At 45.6% G+C, this 17628-nt stretch overlaps 1 protein-coding gene across 1 annotated transcript in view; it reads left to right on the top strand.

Moving 5' to 3' along the window:
- ARID5B (AT-rich interaction domain 5B) overlaps positions 1-17377 on the top strand; it is a 97377-nt gene extending 80000 nt beyond the window's left edge. The window contains exons 8-10 of the mRNA XM_088526322.1: positions 2564-2661; positions 10812-11010; positions 14873-17377. Coding sequence (XP_088382448.1) covers positions 2564-2661; positions 10812-11010; positions 14873-17023 — 2448 coding nt within the window. The 3' untranslated portion in view covers positions 17024-17377. The remainder of the gene's footprint in view (positions 1-2563; positions 2662-10811; positions 11011-14872) is intronic.
- The last annotated feature ends 251 nt before the right edge of the window (positions 17378-17628 follow it).

Raw genomic sequence — 17628 nt, 5'->3', positions numbered from 1 at the left:
GAGCATCTTGCACCCTTAGAAATGTGGGCACTGCGAGGAACAGGGAGAAGAGCAAATCAGAGATCTAAAGCAACGAAGGAACTTTGTCCTGTGTAACGTTGTCAACTGGAGCGTGTCAACTATGTCAGGAAACTTGAGATGAATTAACCAGAAGTGTGCGCTGGAAGCGCTCAGGAAGCATTCGATACAGCTCTTGCAGGGTCTGCATGGTCTAAGTCCACTCTGCTTCCAGACTTTGAAGAAAATGGCACTCCGCTTTTCATAGTTTATGGGAAATAATCTGCTCAGATAACCAAAATATTCTAGTGTTTCTATATCTTTTGCCCTCTGCTTTCTGGTTCCCACATGCTGCAGCCAGAGGCAGGAACACCCGTGAGCCCTGTCAGCATTGGAAAGTGCTGTGCAGAGCGGCCAAGGCAGGTGATTTTGGTATGAACAATAACCACGAGCAGAGTATTGCCAAGTGCTGCCCTTCCCTGGCTCCTCAGGAGGTTTTTCCTCCCTTGGAGCAACTGGGAGTGCCTTCAGTGAGGTGAGAAGGAGATGCTCTGCCTGGATGTGGTCACCCCGAGCACCGGGCTCCAGCAATGCTGTCCTGCGTGACATTGACAAAGCTTCCAGTGGGCAGCATTTTGTGTAATTTATCACTTACTTGGGTCCTTTGAAGTTTATTAAACATAAAATCTGAAATTTGCAGGGCAGGGGAGAGCCCAACCCCAGGCTTTGTTGGAATAATAATTTTTTGGAAAATGGCAGATTTTAATTGAGCTCCGTATGTGGCAGAGCACAACTTTGCTTTATACCAAGGAGATGTGGTCTGCTGGATAAAGCTGGCGAATATCTGTGTGAACACTCCTACCCAAACAGCCCAGCGTGGAGAGACAGGCTGACAGTGGAGCGGTCTCGGAGGCATAGCGCTTTTTGGACCTTCCAGGTTGGAGAAAGAGCCTCCATTTACACTCCCAGGAGATGATGTTGATCAGGACTTTAGATCTGTGCTGTCTTCCATAATGATAACCGGCAGCAGTGTGGGTGGCATCGTGGAGAAGTGGCTTAAGAACCTGAACAAAACTGACTTAAAACGAACCGTTTCCTCGGATGAGAGTTTGATCTGTTATTTAAATCATGTGTTTGTGCAGAATTTATCCCTGTGTTGTGGCACCTCTTACCTCTGGTCTTGGATTGGCTCCAGAAAAGAGAATAAAATTAATGAACACAGTCAGACCATTTTGCTTTAAATAGGATTTAAGAGAAAATGCTCCCTTTTTGCAAATATCTATAGGTGCAAAATATCTAGAGGGGCCAGTAGAGAGTGGGAGGTGCTGATGACTTCTAAGAACAGGGCAAACAAAGAACTTAAAGGAACTGTAACGTTATCAAATAATGGGTCTCCAGCCATCCTTTTGCCTTTAGAGAATAATTTCAGCAAAGGAAGGACTTTCCTTTTATGCAGAGATGAAAAAAGCACCTCTTAGCCTGTAATATTTAATGACAGTAGCCAGCTCTTCTTCTTTAGATTAAAATTATAGACCTCAGATCGCAAGCTGTAATATTTGTTTTCTTCTGATTGCTGCCTTTAGCTCCTCGGTAAACACCATTGACTGCTCTGTGGGGAACTCAGGAGAAGCCTCCAGGGCTGAATATATTAAAATCCACAGCATTCCACAGAAAATGATAGAATTCTCCCCAAATTGTTCCAGCCTTCCCCCCACAATTTTCCACTGCCCTCTTCATGAGCTGCAGGCAGAGAGAGGTTGTGTTGTCTTATTCCTGTTTTTCTTCCTGTTTTAAAAATAGTGGAATATACAAAATAATGAAGTGGTATTCAGAAATAATTCTTTTGCCGGGTCTTCCGTCTGTTATTCTGTGTAATCCTAATTTCTGTACAAAAAAAAAAAAAAAAAAAAGAACCATGGTATGCAGCTCAATATGTTACAAGATGTTTATTTTCATCAGCGTGGTCCAATAAAGTACATAGCTCAAATATTAACATTGGAGTATGTTAAGATTTCATTACTATTTGATCTATATATTTAACTGACATAAATGGATAAAAATAAACAACTTGGAGCATATAGCGTTATGGACTATGCTTTTGTGGATTTACAGAGTTTTGTGGTAGATTTGGATGTTGCAGCAGATTTATTTTCTCTAATTCAGTTAAAATAACTACGTAATCATTATTTGTGCTGAGTTTGGTTCAAGCTTCATTTTCATAATTCACGATGGGATTTGTCTGCATAACTTCTGATGGTTAATGACCCTCTATTGATTGAGCTTCTCTTTTGTGAGGCCATATTGCTTGCAACTTGATAATGAATCAGGCAGATCACTCCATTTTAGAGAGAAATAAAATAGACATGGTGTTAACTTAAAGAAGAAAAAAAAAAGGAAAAAAAAGACACCCAAAGCTCTGTGCTTGCTATATATTCTTTAGGGGCTTTTATAGTGCTGGTAGTACATGCTGTTCTGAAAGTGTCACGCATGCATTTGTTGTTGTGAACTCAAATGCTGTAGAATCTGTAAAGATGCGAGATTAAATTTTCCATTGCCATTTTTACAGATAACAGCTCGTCGACAATGGAAACATATTTATGATGAATTAGGTGGTAACCCTGGAAGCACAAGTGCTGCTACATGTACTCGCAGACATTATGAAAGGTAAGATAACAAATCTGAAATGCTTGTTTAATAATGAAAAAATTAATTTGGAGAGCCTTCAAAGCATTTTATAAAGAATTAGAGAATGGGAGAGGGAGAGGGTTTTTAAAGACATGGTAAATATTCCCCCACTGCTTTAGTCAGATAATCCGTTGTAATTTAAACCAGAGTGTATGTCTCCAGTGACAAAATAAATAGAAGGAGCATCTGATTTTTCCTTGGTTCATATCTTAATTTTTACAACAGTTTCTCTGGTAAAGAGGCTGCAGGAAGTGAGCAAAATATAGCCCAGGAACAACAAGGAAGGGCAGCTAATTGATGCAAACGCTTCTTTTTTTTTCAGGAAGGCCAATTAGGCAAATTGGGGTTGTGATGGAGATAAGGGGGCGGCCCACGAGGCCGGGTGCAGTGCGCGCTGTGGGTCCCGCGGGCATCGCGCTGCCGCTTCCCCTGCCCTCCGCTACCGCCGCGGCTCCCGGTGCCGCGGTCTTCCCGAGCACATAATAATTTCCAGGGCTTGCGAGGCCAACATGCATCAAATAAAATGCTGGAGCTGGAATGTTATTTTAGTTTGGTTTGTAGAAACGATTTTTTTTTAAGAAGCCAATATTAATGAAAGCTCTGCAATTTCTGGCTTAGATAATGAAAGTCTGATCTCCTGTCCCTGGGGAGGAACAAATTGCTTTGCTGGTACAGGAAGAGGTTTGTGCTCGCCCAAGCACAGCGCCGCACAGCGGGGCTGGGAGCAAGGGGCATTTTTGACCTTTTTCTGGTGCTGCACACGCTGCCCTGGCCCATGTCTGCAGGCTGGTCGCCTTCGCTTCTAGGAGGCGTTGGGCATGGGCCACGCTGAGGAAGGAAGGTCACTTTGGTTGTGCTTAAGATGGGTCTAATTTGGGCCAACAAGCCCGAAATTGGGTTCTTGTGTTCCAAAGTCCATTGCCTGGTTCTGGCCTCGGTTTGATATGAGGCAAAGCCTCTCTTTTGAGACTCTGGCTATCTGTCTGAAGATGGCATATGGAGAAAAAAAAAATGCTAATAGGATTTTTAGGTTAGCTAACAAAAAATATGTCTTATCCAATCTGGCCTGAAAAACCAAACACGTATATAAAAACCCTCAGTGACTAGTCCAATCTCCGGATTTCTAGTACTAGAAACATTTTTTCCACCACAGAAAAAACATATTGAGCCTCAAATTTGGAAAAAAAAAACGTAAATGAAATTGTCATGCTTTGTTTCAGACAGTGTTTCTAACTCCAACACATGTAAATGTAATGCCCATTTACAGCCAAAGTGCTCAGCTGACATTTAATCTAAAACTAGAGCTGCAGTGCAGGGATAGACGATCCTGATTGAGGACACACATACATTTCCTAACGTGAAGGTGAGCTGCAAAGCTAAACTGGAAACTGAATTAAGTTGGGAAGGAAAAGCTGAAAAAAACTCATGGCTTTCCTTCCTGAAACCCACTGGCCTTTCCTGGCAATGCCCCGACTTCCAAATACCAAGGCTGTTTGGATGGCCATGGCCTTGCCAGGCACAGGGCTGCTTTGGAGGGGAAGCAGAAATCTCTTTTTGCTTTGTTTCTCTGCAAAATGAAAGGTTTTTTTAATGTGTTATCAACCGATTCATTTTTCATGGAGTACGGGCTTGTGTTTCCAGTAACTGCTTTCATTTTAAAACAAGGCAAGGTTGCCAGCATTTCGGCAAGTGTTATTTGTACATTAGTTAGACAACTTTTGTTTTATTAATGAGGGTAATAATGAAAGTGCAGGTTGCTGAGTAGAAGCAATGGGTGTTTTTATTTAAGGCATAGCAGGGATCATATAATGCCAATGAATGCGTTATTGTCACTGCAGGCACGGCTGGTCTGAACCTGCCGCTGATTGGGTTATTCCAAATAGGCCGAAGCACTTCATAAAAATGTCTTTGTCAGCCTAGTTTTCCTTCCAAACCTATTCATCTCTGTCAGTTTTTAATATTAGTACCAGGCTCTTGGCTATAGTCCATTAGTACTGTACTTAATTGCTCGTGTTACAGATGATTACCAATATAAAAGGCATTAATGTTTTCCCATCGCGGGGCTGTTGCTCGGTGCATGGTTGAGGCTGCAGCGGGCTGCGGCATCGCTCGTGTTTTGGGCATTGCTTTGCTCCACCAGCACGATCGCCCCGCGCCGTCACAGAAGTCCAGGGTGTGCAGTGCTGGTGCTCACTGATGCAGCCTGGACCTCCCCTCCTGCCCACTGATGTCCTGCATCTGTCCTTGGAGCAAGAAGCCCATCGAGATGTCACCTTCTGGCGAGGAGCCCTCCTGTGCCAGCTGCCTGCCCCCAAAACGCCGTGCAGGTGGCACAGGCAAGCTCTGAGGTTTCCTCTGCTCCTGCACAGATGGGCACGATGGGCAGCCTCGATCCTCCTGCCAGATAGACCAGCCCCACAACTGTGGTGCTGTCCTCCAAAAAACAACCCCAAGAGCTCAACTGGGAGGTTCATCAGGTGTGGAAAGCTCTAAAAAAACAACACAAAAAAAGAGCCATTACCTGGTGAGACCTTTTGGTGCCTCCAAGCCAAACCCTGCCCTGGCCAAGCCCCAGCATGATGTGGGGCTCAGTGCCCTCTGCAAGCACAGGCATCTCACTGGGGCTGTGAGCAAACAGAGCAAACGGGTGAGACGTGGCCTCTGCATCAGGGTGGGTCATGCCGGTCCAGCACAGAGGCTGTGGACACAGAACCACGGTGGATTTTATCCTCCCATCACCAAGGCCTCTGAGCACCTGCAGGATGTGCTGCACGTCCTTCTCTTTGCAGGAGATCCAACATCAGGAGGATGGTGCCTTGTATGGTTCAGAGCCCGTTCCGCTTTTTTCATTTTCCCCCATCTAAATTGCTCACATAAATATTATATATTATCAAAAACACAAGGCAGGTTAAAATAAGCCCCTTACGTTGTTACCTTTTAACAATCATGAGGTCTCCCTGCCCTGAGGATATTGTGGAGTAATTCAATATGCGGGAGGGTCCCGCATTCCTTACCAGTGCTGCTTGTTTCCCTTACAGCATCTTGATAGCTCCAGCACAGCACAAGCATTTTGGTAGAGTTTTGTAGGCAGAGGCAGCCCATCTCTCAGAGGGCAGAAAAGATAGGCACTTATTGCAACATCTACATGCAAACGCTTATGGTTGTCCTTTAATACACATTGTAATTAATAGAAGGTTTTGGTTTACACTGTTAAGTGTGAAAACATCCTCAGGCAAAAATTAATCAAGTGTTATGTCATGCTGTAAACTACAGCTAGCTCTTTGTTTAACCCAAAAAGAACTTGCCGAGCAGCAGTTTTTCTTGTCATACTAACTCAGTGGTTTTATTCTTGTCCGCACCCCACTTTCCGCCCTCCCTCCCCGCTGCAGTCAGTCGCAGGCTCAGACAAAAGTTTGCGACTTGCAAATTGTGTCGATAGTTTTCCATCAAGCATGAATTTAAGCCTGAAGATGGATGAGGTGTCTTAGTCCTCTCTTTTCCTGTTTTTTTTTTTTTTTGATAAATAACAAGAGGCTTCTACTTATGATTTTCTGTCCTCAGGGCTTTATCATTAAGATTAAATAACTGTACTCTCAAGCATAGCACTGAACAAACATCTTTTCAATTATGTGAGTAACAGATGCTTTAACAAAGGAACTATTGAAAATTCAGAAAGCTTTCCCCCCTCCCTCCCCAAAATTTAAAAAGTATCAGATGACCGAGGAATGTAATTGTTTACCATTAGATAGATCCTTAACTGTCCATGTGAAACATCTGAGAACGCACTGGGCTTTTTCTGCACGATTTCTCCAGGCCTGGCTTTGCCATTGCGGCGGTCTGCCCACGCTAGGATCAACAGGGAAGGTCTGGGGGCGCTGGGACGTGCTCTCTTTGAGGAGCTTCGGGAAAAATAGACCAACCCTCACTTAGGATCAGAGCTGGGACCTTCAGGTGGCTGCATGTTTGGCAGCAGAGTTTTGGGAGAAGAGGAGCAGGTTGCTGTGTTGGCCGTCGTTGTGATTTCCATTAGCACCTAATATTTGTGTAGTCTCACTGATGCCTCAGCCTCAAGGTGCCCATGGGTGACACGTTCCCTGGGAGAACTGGGCATGTGGACATTTGATGGGCCGGGTTTAGATCTCTTTTCATCGCCCTTGCAGTCAGTGTCCCTCACCACCTGCCCAGGAGCAGCAACGGGGCCGTGTGGTCCCAGCCGCGGGACTTGGTGGCTTAAGTGCTTCCGATGTGGTGCTTGCGACTGGAGCGCCTTGGGCTTGCAGAAAGCAAGGCCGTGCCAATGGGCTGACACGGAAGAAGAGTTTATCCTGCCAGAAGGGAAACCCAAAAATAAGCACAATGCAAACGATGTAAAAAATAGCGGAGGTTGTGCTGGGCCTCCTTCTCCCCCTGGCGAACGGGCACCGCGTTCGGGGCATATGGCTGCTCCCTGGCCCCAGCACCCCGCATTACCCGTACGCAGTGGGGAGGTCCGGAGGGGAAACTGGCAGCCTGAGCATCTCATTTCCTTCCTCTTTCTGGGCTGGCCAGATCCTTTGCGTTATTGTGACTACTTTTTTTATCATGTCTATAAATAGATGTGCTCTCATGTGTCCTGCAAAGCAGAGTTGGGCCAAAAAAAGTCGTTCGTTCTGCATAATCGATACATGAAAACGTAGTGGTTACTGGCTTAGATTAGATCTTGTATTGTTATTTCTAGGCTGGGAAAAAAATGTTGACCAATAAAGATTAAGGGCTTTTTTGTTCTTTTTATGAAATGCTAATGATGAAGACATGTTTGATATACTGTGAAATACATTTCTGTAATGTGAAGTTTCTGCTTTTTGTTGGGAAAGAGATTCAGTCCCTGGAGGATTTTAGAATTTGTAAATATAAAATTATCTGCTTCAGTGTTTTTTAAAAAAAGGTTGGCAGAAAGCCAGATTACTTACATTACTGTAATAGATTTGCTGACCTCTGACATCTGCTGCAGAGAAGTACATTGAATTTTTCATAATATCAGATGATGCAGATCTAAAACTCAGTACACTCTGCACCATTATTTAATTCAGGACTTAGTAAAGCACAATCTTTTTTAGAGTAGCAGTTTATACGTGATTAAACTTAATATTGCCGATTGTAATAAATCAGGATTAGTATAGTACTGATTTGTTAATCTAACTTGTATTGATTTTAAGTTGTCTTTATTTAAAAAAAAAAGGCTCGCTTTTCACAGTGACTGAATTTAATAAGAAGCTCTGTGATAGCAATGACTCCCCTACTGTTTCTGCTCTTGGCTGGAAAATGTTATTCTTGTATTATTCCAGGAAAAAAAAAAAAAACTCATGCTGCTAAAAATCTGCTGCCTGTGGAAAGATTTTTTAATACACTGGTGCTTACATATTCTATTTATGTTAATTGACTTATAAATAATGCATTTTATTAATCTTAATATTGGAATCTTGATCGTGATAAAGACCCTTTTATTTGGTTTTCTGCCAGCCTTTGCAAGTAAATATTTCTGTAGACCACAAAAGATCCCCCCTCCCTTTTCCTTTTTGCCTGAGCATTGTGGTAATCCCTGGCCGGAGGGATGTGGCCGAGGGGCGGCCCTGGCTCCCGAAGCAGGCGGCGTTGGAGGGGTCCGTTTGGCTGCATCGATTTTTGTTTCTTTTCAACATTGCCCTTGCATTTTCTTGCACAAAGGTGGATGCAGCCTCACCGGGGCCGCACGCACGTGGGAGCCGTGCCCGTGGGAGCTGCGTGGCCCCGTCGCGCCGCGCGGGGAAGGGCAGAGCCCGCGGCCTTGGCCAACGCTGGCCCAGGTGGAGCGAGCGCCGCGTCGCTTTGTCGCCCCGTGCCGCAGCCGCGACGCTGCGGTGCCGCGAGCGCGTCCCACGGGGGTGCAGCTGCAGCAGCGTGCCGGGGCTGCAGGCGCCCGCCGACGAGCCGGGGGCCCTTGGGCGCGCTGGTGAGGCCCGCGGCCGGCACCTCGGCCCTCCTCAGCAAGCCCCCAAAAAACTGCCTGTGCGGCGCAGGGGAGCAGCAGCACTGTGTGCAGCGAAGCCAGGGAGGGGGGAGAAGATAAAAATTGCAATTAAATAAAAATAGAAACCCCACCCCGTCGCGAGCGGCGCTGGTGCCTCGCTCGGGTTTTGCCTTAGTCATGCCTCCTGCCCGGCAGGAGCCGCGTCCAAGTCCGGCGCTGCTGCCGCTGGCGCCGGGCCTGGGGCCGCCTGCGCCAAGGGTGTTTTTAGGGCTGTCTTCCTGCCAGCTGCTGAGCTCAGGGAAAAGCGAGCGGCACGCGCGCGCCCCGCGCTCCCACAGCGGCCCCGCGCCGCGGGCGCCCACCGGCGCAACGCGCCCGCCTGGGTTCCGTGTCCCCCCGCTTCGCGGTGACGCGCTCCCATGGCAACAAAACACAGTCAAACAGTCGGGTCGCGGCGTTTGCGCCGCCGCCGCCGCCGCCATAAAAGCGGGTTTTTATTAGCGGCGGGCCTGGCGCTGCGGCCTCCCCCTGCAACGCCGCGAGCCGCGCTCGGCGTGGGGAGGGCGCCCGGCTCGCACGAATGTTTGCGCAGCCCTCAAGTATGAACAAGATCCACCCCCCCGCCTTATTCTGCTTAGTTATGCTTTTTATTATATACACATTAACTGTAATATTACAGCGGGAAGCAGGTATTTGGCAACTGCGTATTATTTTGCTAAGTTTGCATAGAGGGAGCAGTTTCCAGTTTTAGCAGCTGTAACATGTTTAAACTCAGTTTGTAATGGGATCTGAAGATGAATATTCCCTGTGGGCTCTGCTTAGCTTCATTACTGGAGCCCTGCCAAATTCAGGGCTAGAAAGTATTATTCACGCCTCTTTGCACATACCATGTCAGAGCATGCTCAGTTAATGAATTTTGTTTCTAATATAGCATAAATTAGGTTTATATTTTAACATAATTTATGTTGCATTTTATTAAAATGTAAAATATTATGATCACGAGCAATCTAATTTCTGCTCTCTTAAGCCCAAACTGTGTTTGAACATCTAAGTATGTAAATCAAAATCGCATGCTTAGATACTGATTCTAGGATAACAAACGAATATCTGAACCAAAGAGATTTCTGCCTTGGAGTCTTAGATTAAAGATAATTAAGGATTCCTGGTATTTGAACAGATTTATGTTGTTTATAAGCAAAGTACATTTTCTTCATAGAGTCAACTTGTCTTTTTTTTTAAAAAAAAAAAGCAAATTATGTTTGCTGTATTAAAGTTCATATTTTAAAAGTCTGAGCCCTGTATTAATCCCTCAGTGAGTCATTAATCATACCAAATGCATTATAAAAACTTTAATCACTGAAGTTGAAACCGAGATTGTAATGCAATCCATCCTGTTTAATTACATCAGTTATTTTTCCTTTCAGATCAAGAATTGCAAAGGGGAAACAGATAGATTAAAACTCAGTGTTCAGTGCTTTGGTGTGGGGCAGGGGGATATTTTTGCTTGTTTATTCCTTTTTTAGAGTGGTCTCGCACACTTTAAACTGGGAACTTCTCTCCAAAAAAACCTCCTTTTTTTACTCTCTTCTTCTCTCATTTGTTGCCCCATCCTTCCCATCTCTGGCCCGACCAGCTCTCCTCCAGGGAAGTAAGGGGCATTTTGCAGAGGCAGGTCCTGATGCGGGTGCCCAGGGACGCGGCTGTCCGCTGCCGATGGTCCCTGTGTCACCTGCCTCCTCGCCTCGAGGTAACGAAGCTGGGACAACCCGTGTAGTAGGTGCTTCCTCTACACCTTTAAGGGTAGGCAGGAAAAAATATAGAAATGTATGCATTTCCCTTTACTTGGTCTAAAAAAGGTGTCTCATACCCTCAGCTGGTACAGATCGGTGTAGCCGCACACACCGCTCCAGCGTTGCTGATGCCTGATTTACACCAATTGCGGCTCTGCTGGATTTACACCACGTGATGATCCTGCCAAATAAGTTGATTTATCATGGTTGGATTTGTAGATGTAGAGGTTACAGGGTTGCTTTTATGCTGCGGAAGGAAATAGATTTATTAAGTAAACTGTTCGTAGTAGATACATTTTGTTCTTTGCTAGAATGGCAAAACCTGATCAATTATTTGTTCCTTAATCCTCTAGATTAATCCTGCCATATGAAAGATTTATTAAAGGAGAGGAAGATAAGCCACTGCCTCCAGTGAAACCTCGAAAACAGGATAGCAGTTCCCAGGAGGGTGAAGTGAAAACAAAAGTGTCTGGAACAAAACGCATCAAAAATGAAAACCAAAAGAGCAAGAAGGAAAAAGATAACGCACAGAAACCCCAGGATGCATCTGAGGTTGGTTGCTTCCTACTTTTTAACTTTTCAATTAAAAATGTACAGCTTTAATCACTTGAAATCCAGTGATAAAATGCGTAATTTAAATGTGAATTCGGAGAGGTTGGGCTTTGCTGAGCAGCGGAGATCCCGTTGTTGCGGTATTGCCAGCGCTGTGATTTTGCCAGGCAGCAGGCAGCCACCGGTTAGCTCCATGTTGCGTGGAAGCGATGGCAGAAAACCAAGCCCTGGTTGTAACAAGATCATTTCTCCTCATTGTATAATACAGCGGTCACCGCTAAAAGACCAGCAGCTGCCAAAAGGAAACCACACAGGCACCACAGTTATTTCCTAATCTAAGTATAGGGTGCGGGAACCTCTAATACTGCTGATAATGCTGTGGTGACTGCTGGATACAGCTGATTTTTGTAATGGCAACCTCTGGATCAGCCCTTCCATAGTTGCAGAGCTTAGCATATGCCTGTCAAACACCAAGGCTTTTATCATCTTAGGTACAGCTTCTTTTTAGGTAGAAAGGTCAGTTTTTTGGCAAGTGGACCTTGATGCACTTGCTGCTCTCTCTCTTCTGCCACAGGCAGTTTCCCAATGGGTCAGTTCCCACTCCAACCACCTGATTCCCATGCAGGGCATTGCTCAGTGCCATCCTAGGACCGGCTTCATGTGATGGATTTTATGTTCACAGCTGATGATAAGATAGATGAGTAAAATTCATATTGGCATGCAAATAAGGGATTTGCTAAGTGATACAAAATCAAAGGGAATTTTGCTCCGGTGCGTCTTGAGCACTTTCATTGCAAAGTGCTGCCTGCGCTTCCCTGTGCCCCGCTTGTACTGGGGTGCAAATGAGTCGATGAAGCTCCTCACCTACAGCCCCATGCACAAGATGTTGCTTTTCCCCTCGCATGGTGCCAGCTCACAGCAGCCTCCGAGGCGTTGCAGTGAAAGTAAGTATTTAAAGAATGCCGAAAGCCATGTGACGTGCCAGGCAGACGCGGGCTGCTCCCTCGGCTGCGCTGCTGTCTGGCAGGTACGTACGTCCTGCCTGTTTCTAAACCAGTCTGGAAATTGTTCTTGACTCAACTAACAACAATCCTCCTCCTCCCTTTAAAAAGAAATCATAGAGCCAGTAGACAGGGATGTGGCTGAGACTCTACCTGCTTGGTCTCAAGAACAGAAAAATTTGATTTTTGCACGTTGCTACCTCTTTAAGTCATGCTTACAGTGGCAAGTTTCATCTCCTGTCTGAACCAGAATTTGTGTTTTTAATTGCCTCCATCAACAGTGTATTTAATATCCAGTGTCAGAGCACTTCACAGGGAGAGGGATTTTTTTGTTTGTTTTCTCTCTATAATTTTAAGGTAGGGACCCTGTTGTGGGGAGAACCCCTCTGCTTCTGATTAAAAATACATGGAGAGGAGAGTGCACACAACTTAAGTCACTGGAAGGTTGCAACACAAATTGCCCACAGCAAGGAAATGCGAAGTTAAGGCTTGTGCTCCGTTCTCCTGACATTCCTTTGTGCCTGATTATTTATTGTGGGGCCTTGGATCAGCAAGATACGTTGCATGCTATCGGGTCTGCCACAGCTTGGTACAGCATAACAGGTCAGCAGTAGAGCGTCGGCCTTAACTTTGAATTTCCTCGCTTTTGTTGTTCCCTATCTCAAACTTCCTGCTGCTTAAACTGCAGTTATTCCTGCGTGTGATTTGCAGGAAGAGTTCCTAAGCTGTGCTTATCGGAAATGTAAGGAGCCTGGAAGAGACAATAAAAATGTACAATCAGAGCAGTTTCCTATTGTGGGATGGTAGCTTTTAGAGCAGAATTATCTGGCCCCTGACTGGGATGAAGGGCAGTGTCCTGCCTGCTGTGATCAAGGTGGGTAATTAGGGACACCAGCCTGGTGGGGGGCACCATACAGGTAGGTGGGTACATGACACCCGGGCAGCAAAGGGGCCCGCGGGGCTGGATGTGGCACCGTGCCACGGGACGGGCTCTGTGGCCTTGCCGCTGGCCAGGAGAACGGAGACACTTGATCCCATCCCATTGTAAAGCCCTGCCTGCCCGGAGCAGGGCAGAAGGTTGCACGTCCTTCACACCTCACTCATTGGCACACCTTGGCAGCAGGTCCCCAGGCCAGGTTTTGTGGTAGACATCCCTTGGGTGCCTCCTCATCCAGGGACAGTGGTGGCAGCTGCTGCTCATGGGGAACCTCCATAGCTACATCTATAGATGTAGAGGCATGGCCACCACCAAGCCACCACGTGGCCTAGGAGCTGGCCCTGTCTGCTCTCTGTAAAAGCAAGATCGAGCTGCACGGGCCCAGTCCTCTCGGTTGCATGGTCGCCTCATGCACAGTGACAAGGGTGCAAGGAAGAATATAACTTTAATTTATTGGGGTTGCATTTGCTTTTGTATTCTTCACTGTTTTCCTGCTATTGCGATCACTGTAGTAGTCACTGTAACAAGACACCAGGCAAAATGCTATTAGCCTTAAACTGCACATTTTCTCACAATAGCTTAAACTTCAATCAAAATGTTCCTTAACAGAGACAAAGAGCAGAATGTACAGTTATTAAATATGATTTCTCCTTTTTTTCCTCCTTGCTTTGCTCATCTGTCTGGTATTTTCCTGTAATTTTATAAGCTCAAGAGACCAGTGATAGTACTTTGTAAAGGACCTAATAATGGTATTTGGACTGGAAAAGGCAGCTATTAGTTTAAAAAGAAAAAGTTACAATGACTAGCAGACACTGTAACTAATAGGCCAACCAAACACACAGGAATATTTAAAAGCAGCTGTGAAGAAATAAATCTCTAGTATGGTTAGATTTGCTGGGACCTTTTCCTGTCCCTCACTCCAGTCGATGATAGACCATAAAGCAGCATTTAGATAATAACTTTCTTGATACATCTTATCTTTACAACTAAGAAAGAAAGAAAACAATAATAATGAAGGGCTTGCACAATGCTGCTGTTTTCTGACTGTCTTCAGCCACGACACGTCAGAGGAGAATGACAGCAGCTCTGAAAAGGGCTGTCAGTCAGCTGGATCGCAGATGGGGCGCTCCGACGACCTCCGCGGGTCGCAGTTCAGCCGGCTACATAATGGGATGAATGGTGCGAATTGTGCGCGCAAGCTTTATTAACGGGGGAGCAGGACGAGCTGCAGCCCCATTGGCCATAGCGGATAAAAGCTATGTTTGTAATAGCGTGCACACACACTTACTGAATGTTGACAACTTCATTTTAATCCGTTAATAAAAAAAATGTGTGTCCCAGTTAAGCTGTAGCAGTGATTTGCTGCCTACAATAGGGATTGCCACTATTCCATTTCTATCATTTTCACACTTTAATGCAGAACTGGGTGTGAATGATCTCTTCTGTAATCACTGCATTTTAAGATAGTCGAAGGCATTACATTTTTGGCATTGTATAAGAAAAAAAACATTAGGATTGGTTTGTAATTTTTATTGGTGAAGTTGGCTAGCGAGAGAAATTTCTATAGCCTTATTGATTATGTGATGAAATCTGCACTTCCACACTGGCCTAATTAATTTTAAAGACTATATGAGCTCAGCATTCAGCGATCTGGTCAAGCCACCAGTGCCTCTAGTCAGGTTATAATCGTACTATTTTGAAATACTTTATTACGACACAGCAGGGATGGGGTAATTCTTAATATTTCCAGAAGGTACATTTCTTTGTTTGACTCTGATACCTAGTATTAAAGCTTTCACATTCCAACAAGGTGACTGACAAGTACATCTCTAAAAGTAGCAAACAGGGTACCGTGTATGATTTTATGAACAGCCTGCCAACACACACAGCATTCTTATTACTGTCTATTGAATCATTTTATTAGGTTTCATCAGAACAAGAGAAGGATCAAGAAGCAGCAGACCAGAAAAATTTTCCCGAACATCCTACAGCAGGAGAGATGAAACAAACCATGCAAGGTCCCCGATCTCTTTCACCAGAGGCAGCTCGGCCACCACCTCTGGAAAAGACAGACTTGACAGAAAACAGCTCCAACAGTGAGAAGGGCAAGCAGGAAGTCCAGCACTCATCCTCTTTCTCAAGTATATCAATGCCCTCAGAGGAGGAGACCATGCTGGATGCCACCAACGCCAAGCGGCTGCACCCCTCAGCAGATGCCCTGGAAGACACAAAGCCAGAACAAAGGTTACACAAAGCTTTTAGTGACTGCTTAGAAAGTGAACCCCCAGAAATGCCCTTCACAGCTTTCCCGGTCCAGCTGCCCACTCAAAGCGACATGGAAGATGACAAATTGCCACAGATGGCCGATTACATCGCAAACTGCACAGTCAAAGTGGATCAGCTGGGAAACGAAGATATCCACAATGCGCTCAAGCAAACACCCAAAGTGCTGGTGGTCCAGAACTTCGACATGTTCAAGGAGAAGGAGCTGCCTGATTCCATGAACAATGACTCCACTTTTGGGTACACACCGCTCCTCTACTCAAAGGGTAACCCGGGCATCATGTCACCCCTAGCAAAGAAAAAGCTGCTGTCCCAGGTCAGCGGGGCCACCTTGTCTTGTAGCTATCCGTACGGTTCTCCTCCACCTTTGATCAGCAAAAAGAAACTAAGCAGCAGAGATGAGCTGTCCTCAAGCATATCACAAAGTCCCCACACCCTTAATTCGGATCCTGTAGCAATTAATAGGCCATCAGTCATTCAACACGTACAGAGTTTTAAAACCAAGGAAGAAAGGAGGTCGATTAATGATATTTTTAAGCATGACACGCTAAGTAAACCAGATCATCAGCGCTGTGATTTTTCAAAACATCACCTCAGTTCTCTTGCCGAGTCGTATGTACAGAAGGCAGATATCCAGGACTGCAAAGATAAAATGAGTGAGAAAAGGGCACTGCATCACTCCCATGTGCCCACTTTCTTGGCAGATTTTTATTCATCGCCTCATCTGCACAGCCTTTATAGGCACACAGAACACCACCTTAATAATGAACAGACATCAAAGTATCTCCCTCGGGACATGTTCAGAGAGTCAGAAAATATTTCTACTTTTACTCAACACAAACACCAAGAAAAACTAAATTTAAATTATCACCCATCTTTGCATCAGCAAGAAAAAAAGGCAGCAGTAGAGGCCTCTTCAGATGATCAGCCAACAGATTTGAGTCTTCCAAAGAGCGTACACAAACAGACTGCAAAGGCGCTGGGCACCAGCCTCCCTCATTCATCCATGGCACAGCAAGAAGGCAAAAACATCTCCCAGTTCCCAGCTGCAAGCAGCCAGGCTGTGAGCCTAGACTGCAACCCCAAAGCCTGCCGCGTGTCCCCCATGGCCATGGCGGCCCCTAAAAAACACAGCGAGCTGCTGCACAGGTCGGGGAAACAGCAGGCCCAGAGACTGGAGAACCTGAGGAAGATGGAGGGGATGGTGCATCCCATCATCGGCCGCAGGGCGAGTCCTCAAACCATCGGAGCTGCCCGGCCTTTGAAACGGAGCCTGGAGGATTTGGACAAGGTCATTTCTGAAAAAAAAATCCGAGCTGTCTCTCCTCTGCACTTACCAAAGGAGACCCCGGCGAAAGAAAAGGTTCCCGATCCGGAGGGGGAAGGCAGCAAGTCCATGCATGGCCTACATTCTGGCAACATGTTGGAAAGCCACAAATTTCCCCTTTCAACCCCTATCTTCACAGGCCTGTACCCAGGAACACTGTGTGCAGGGCTGAACAATCGCCTCCCGCCCGGGTATTCTCATCCTTTACAGTACTTGAAAAATCAGACCGTGCTTTCCCCACTAATGCAACCTTTGGCTCTTCATTCCTTCATGGTGCAGAGACAATTCCTTACGTCCCCTGCAAATTCACAACAACTGTACAGACACTTAGCTGCAGCAACACCTGTAGGAAGTTCATACGGTGACCTTTTGCATAATAGCGTTTATCCTTTAGCTGCTATAAACCCTCAAGCTGCATTCCCATCTTCCCAGCTGTCCTCTGTACATCCCAGCACAAAACTGTAAATTCCTTCACTCACACAAAAAGAATCTGAGGAAAAAAAAATGTTAAGTTAGTGACATTCCTTCCCCTGTGATGATGTCTTGCAGAATGAGCAATCTGTATTTTCGTTAAGCAGGATACAGTCTTACCCCGTGCAGTGGAACGCTTCCAAATCGGATCCAGACAGGACTGCTGCTTTAATTCTGGCTCCCACATCACCCCCTCTCCCCTGTGCCCGCCACCCTGCAAAAACAAAACAAAACTAAACAAAAAAAATCACTGCATTTTGCATATGTGTTTTCTGAAAGGACTTGGGTATGGTGAGAACAAATGTTCAAAGGGAGCCGTGGAAACACAGGCCCAGTCCTGAGCTCACTGAAATCAGAGGCGACGGCTGCTTTTGGGTTTCATTGAGCCGAGGATCAGAAGCACTGCCTTGTTTCAAATGAGTCGAGGGCTCAAGATGAACCTGAAAAGAAGAGGGCCATGAAGCCGTACAATCATTGGATGTGCTTTTTGGGTAACTTTGAAAAAAAATATTCAATCAATGCAATGTATAGTAAAACGGCAATAGATTTTTCATTTTAACACTATTAGAACAGAAGGGTAAACACTGTTTAATTTGACT

Source organism: Tinamus guttatus, unplaced genomic scaffold (genome assembly GCF_059628265.1).
Source record: "Tinamus guttatus ecotype Peru unplaced genomic scaffold, ASM5962826v1 Tinamus_guttatus_pri_ptg000246l, whole genome shotgun sequence".
NCBI classification, from domain to species: Eukaryota; Metazoa; Chordata; class Aves; order Tinamiformes; family Tinamidae; genus Tinamus; species Tinamus guttatus.
Note: the sequence above shows the minus strand (reverse complement) of the source record. Positions and strands in the feature narration are given on the sequence as shown.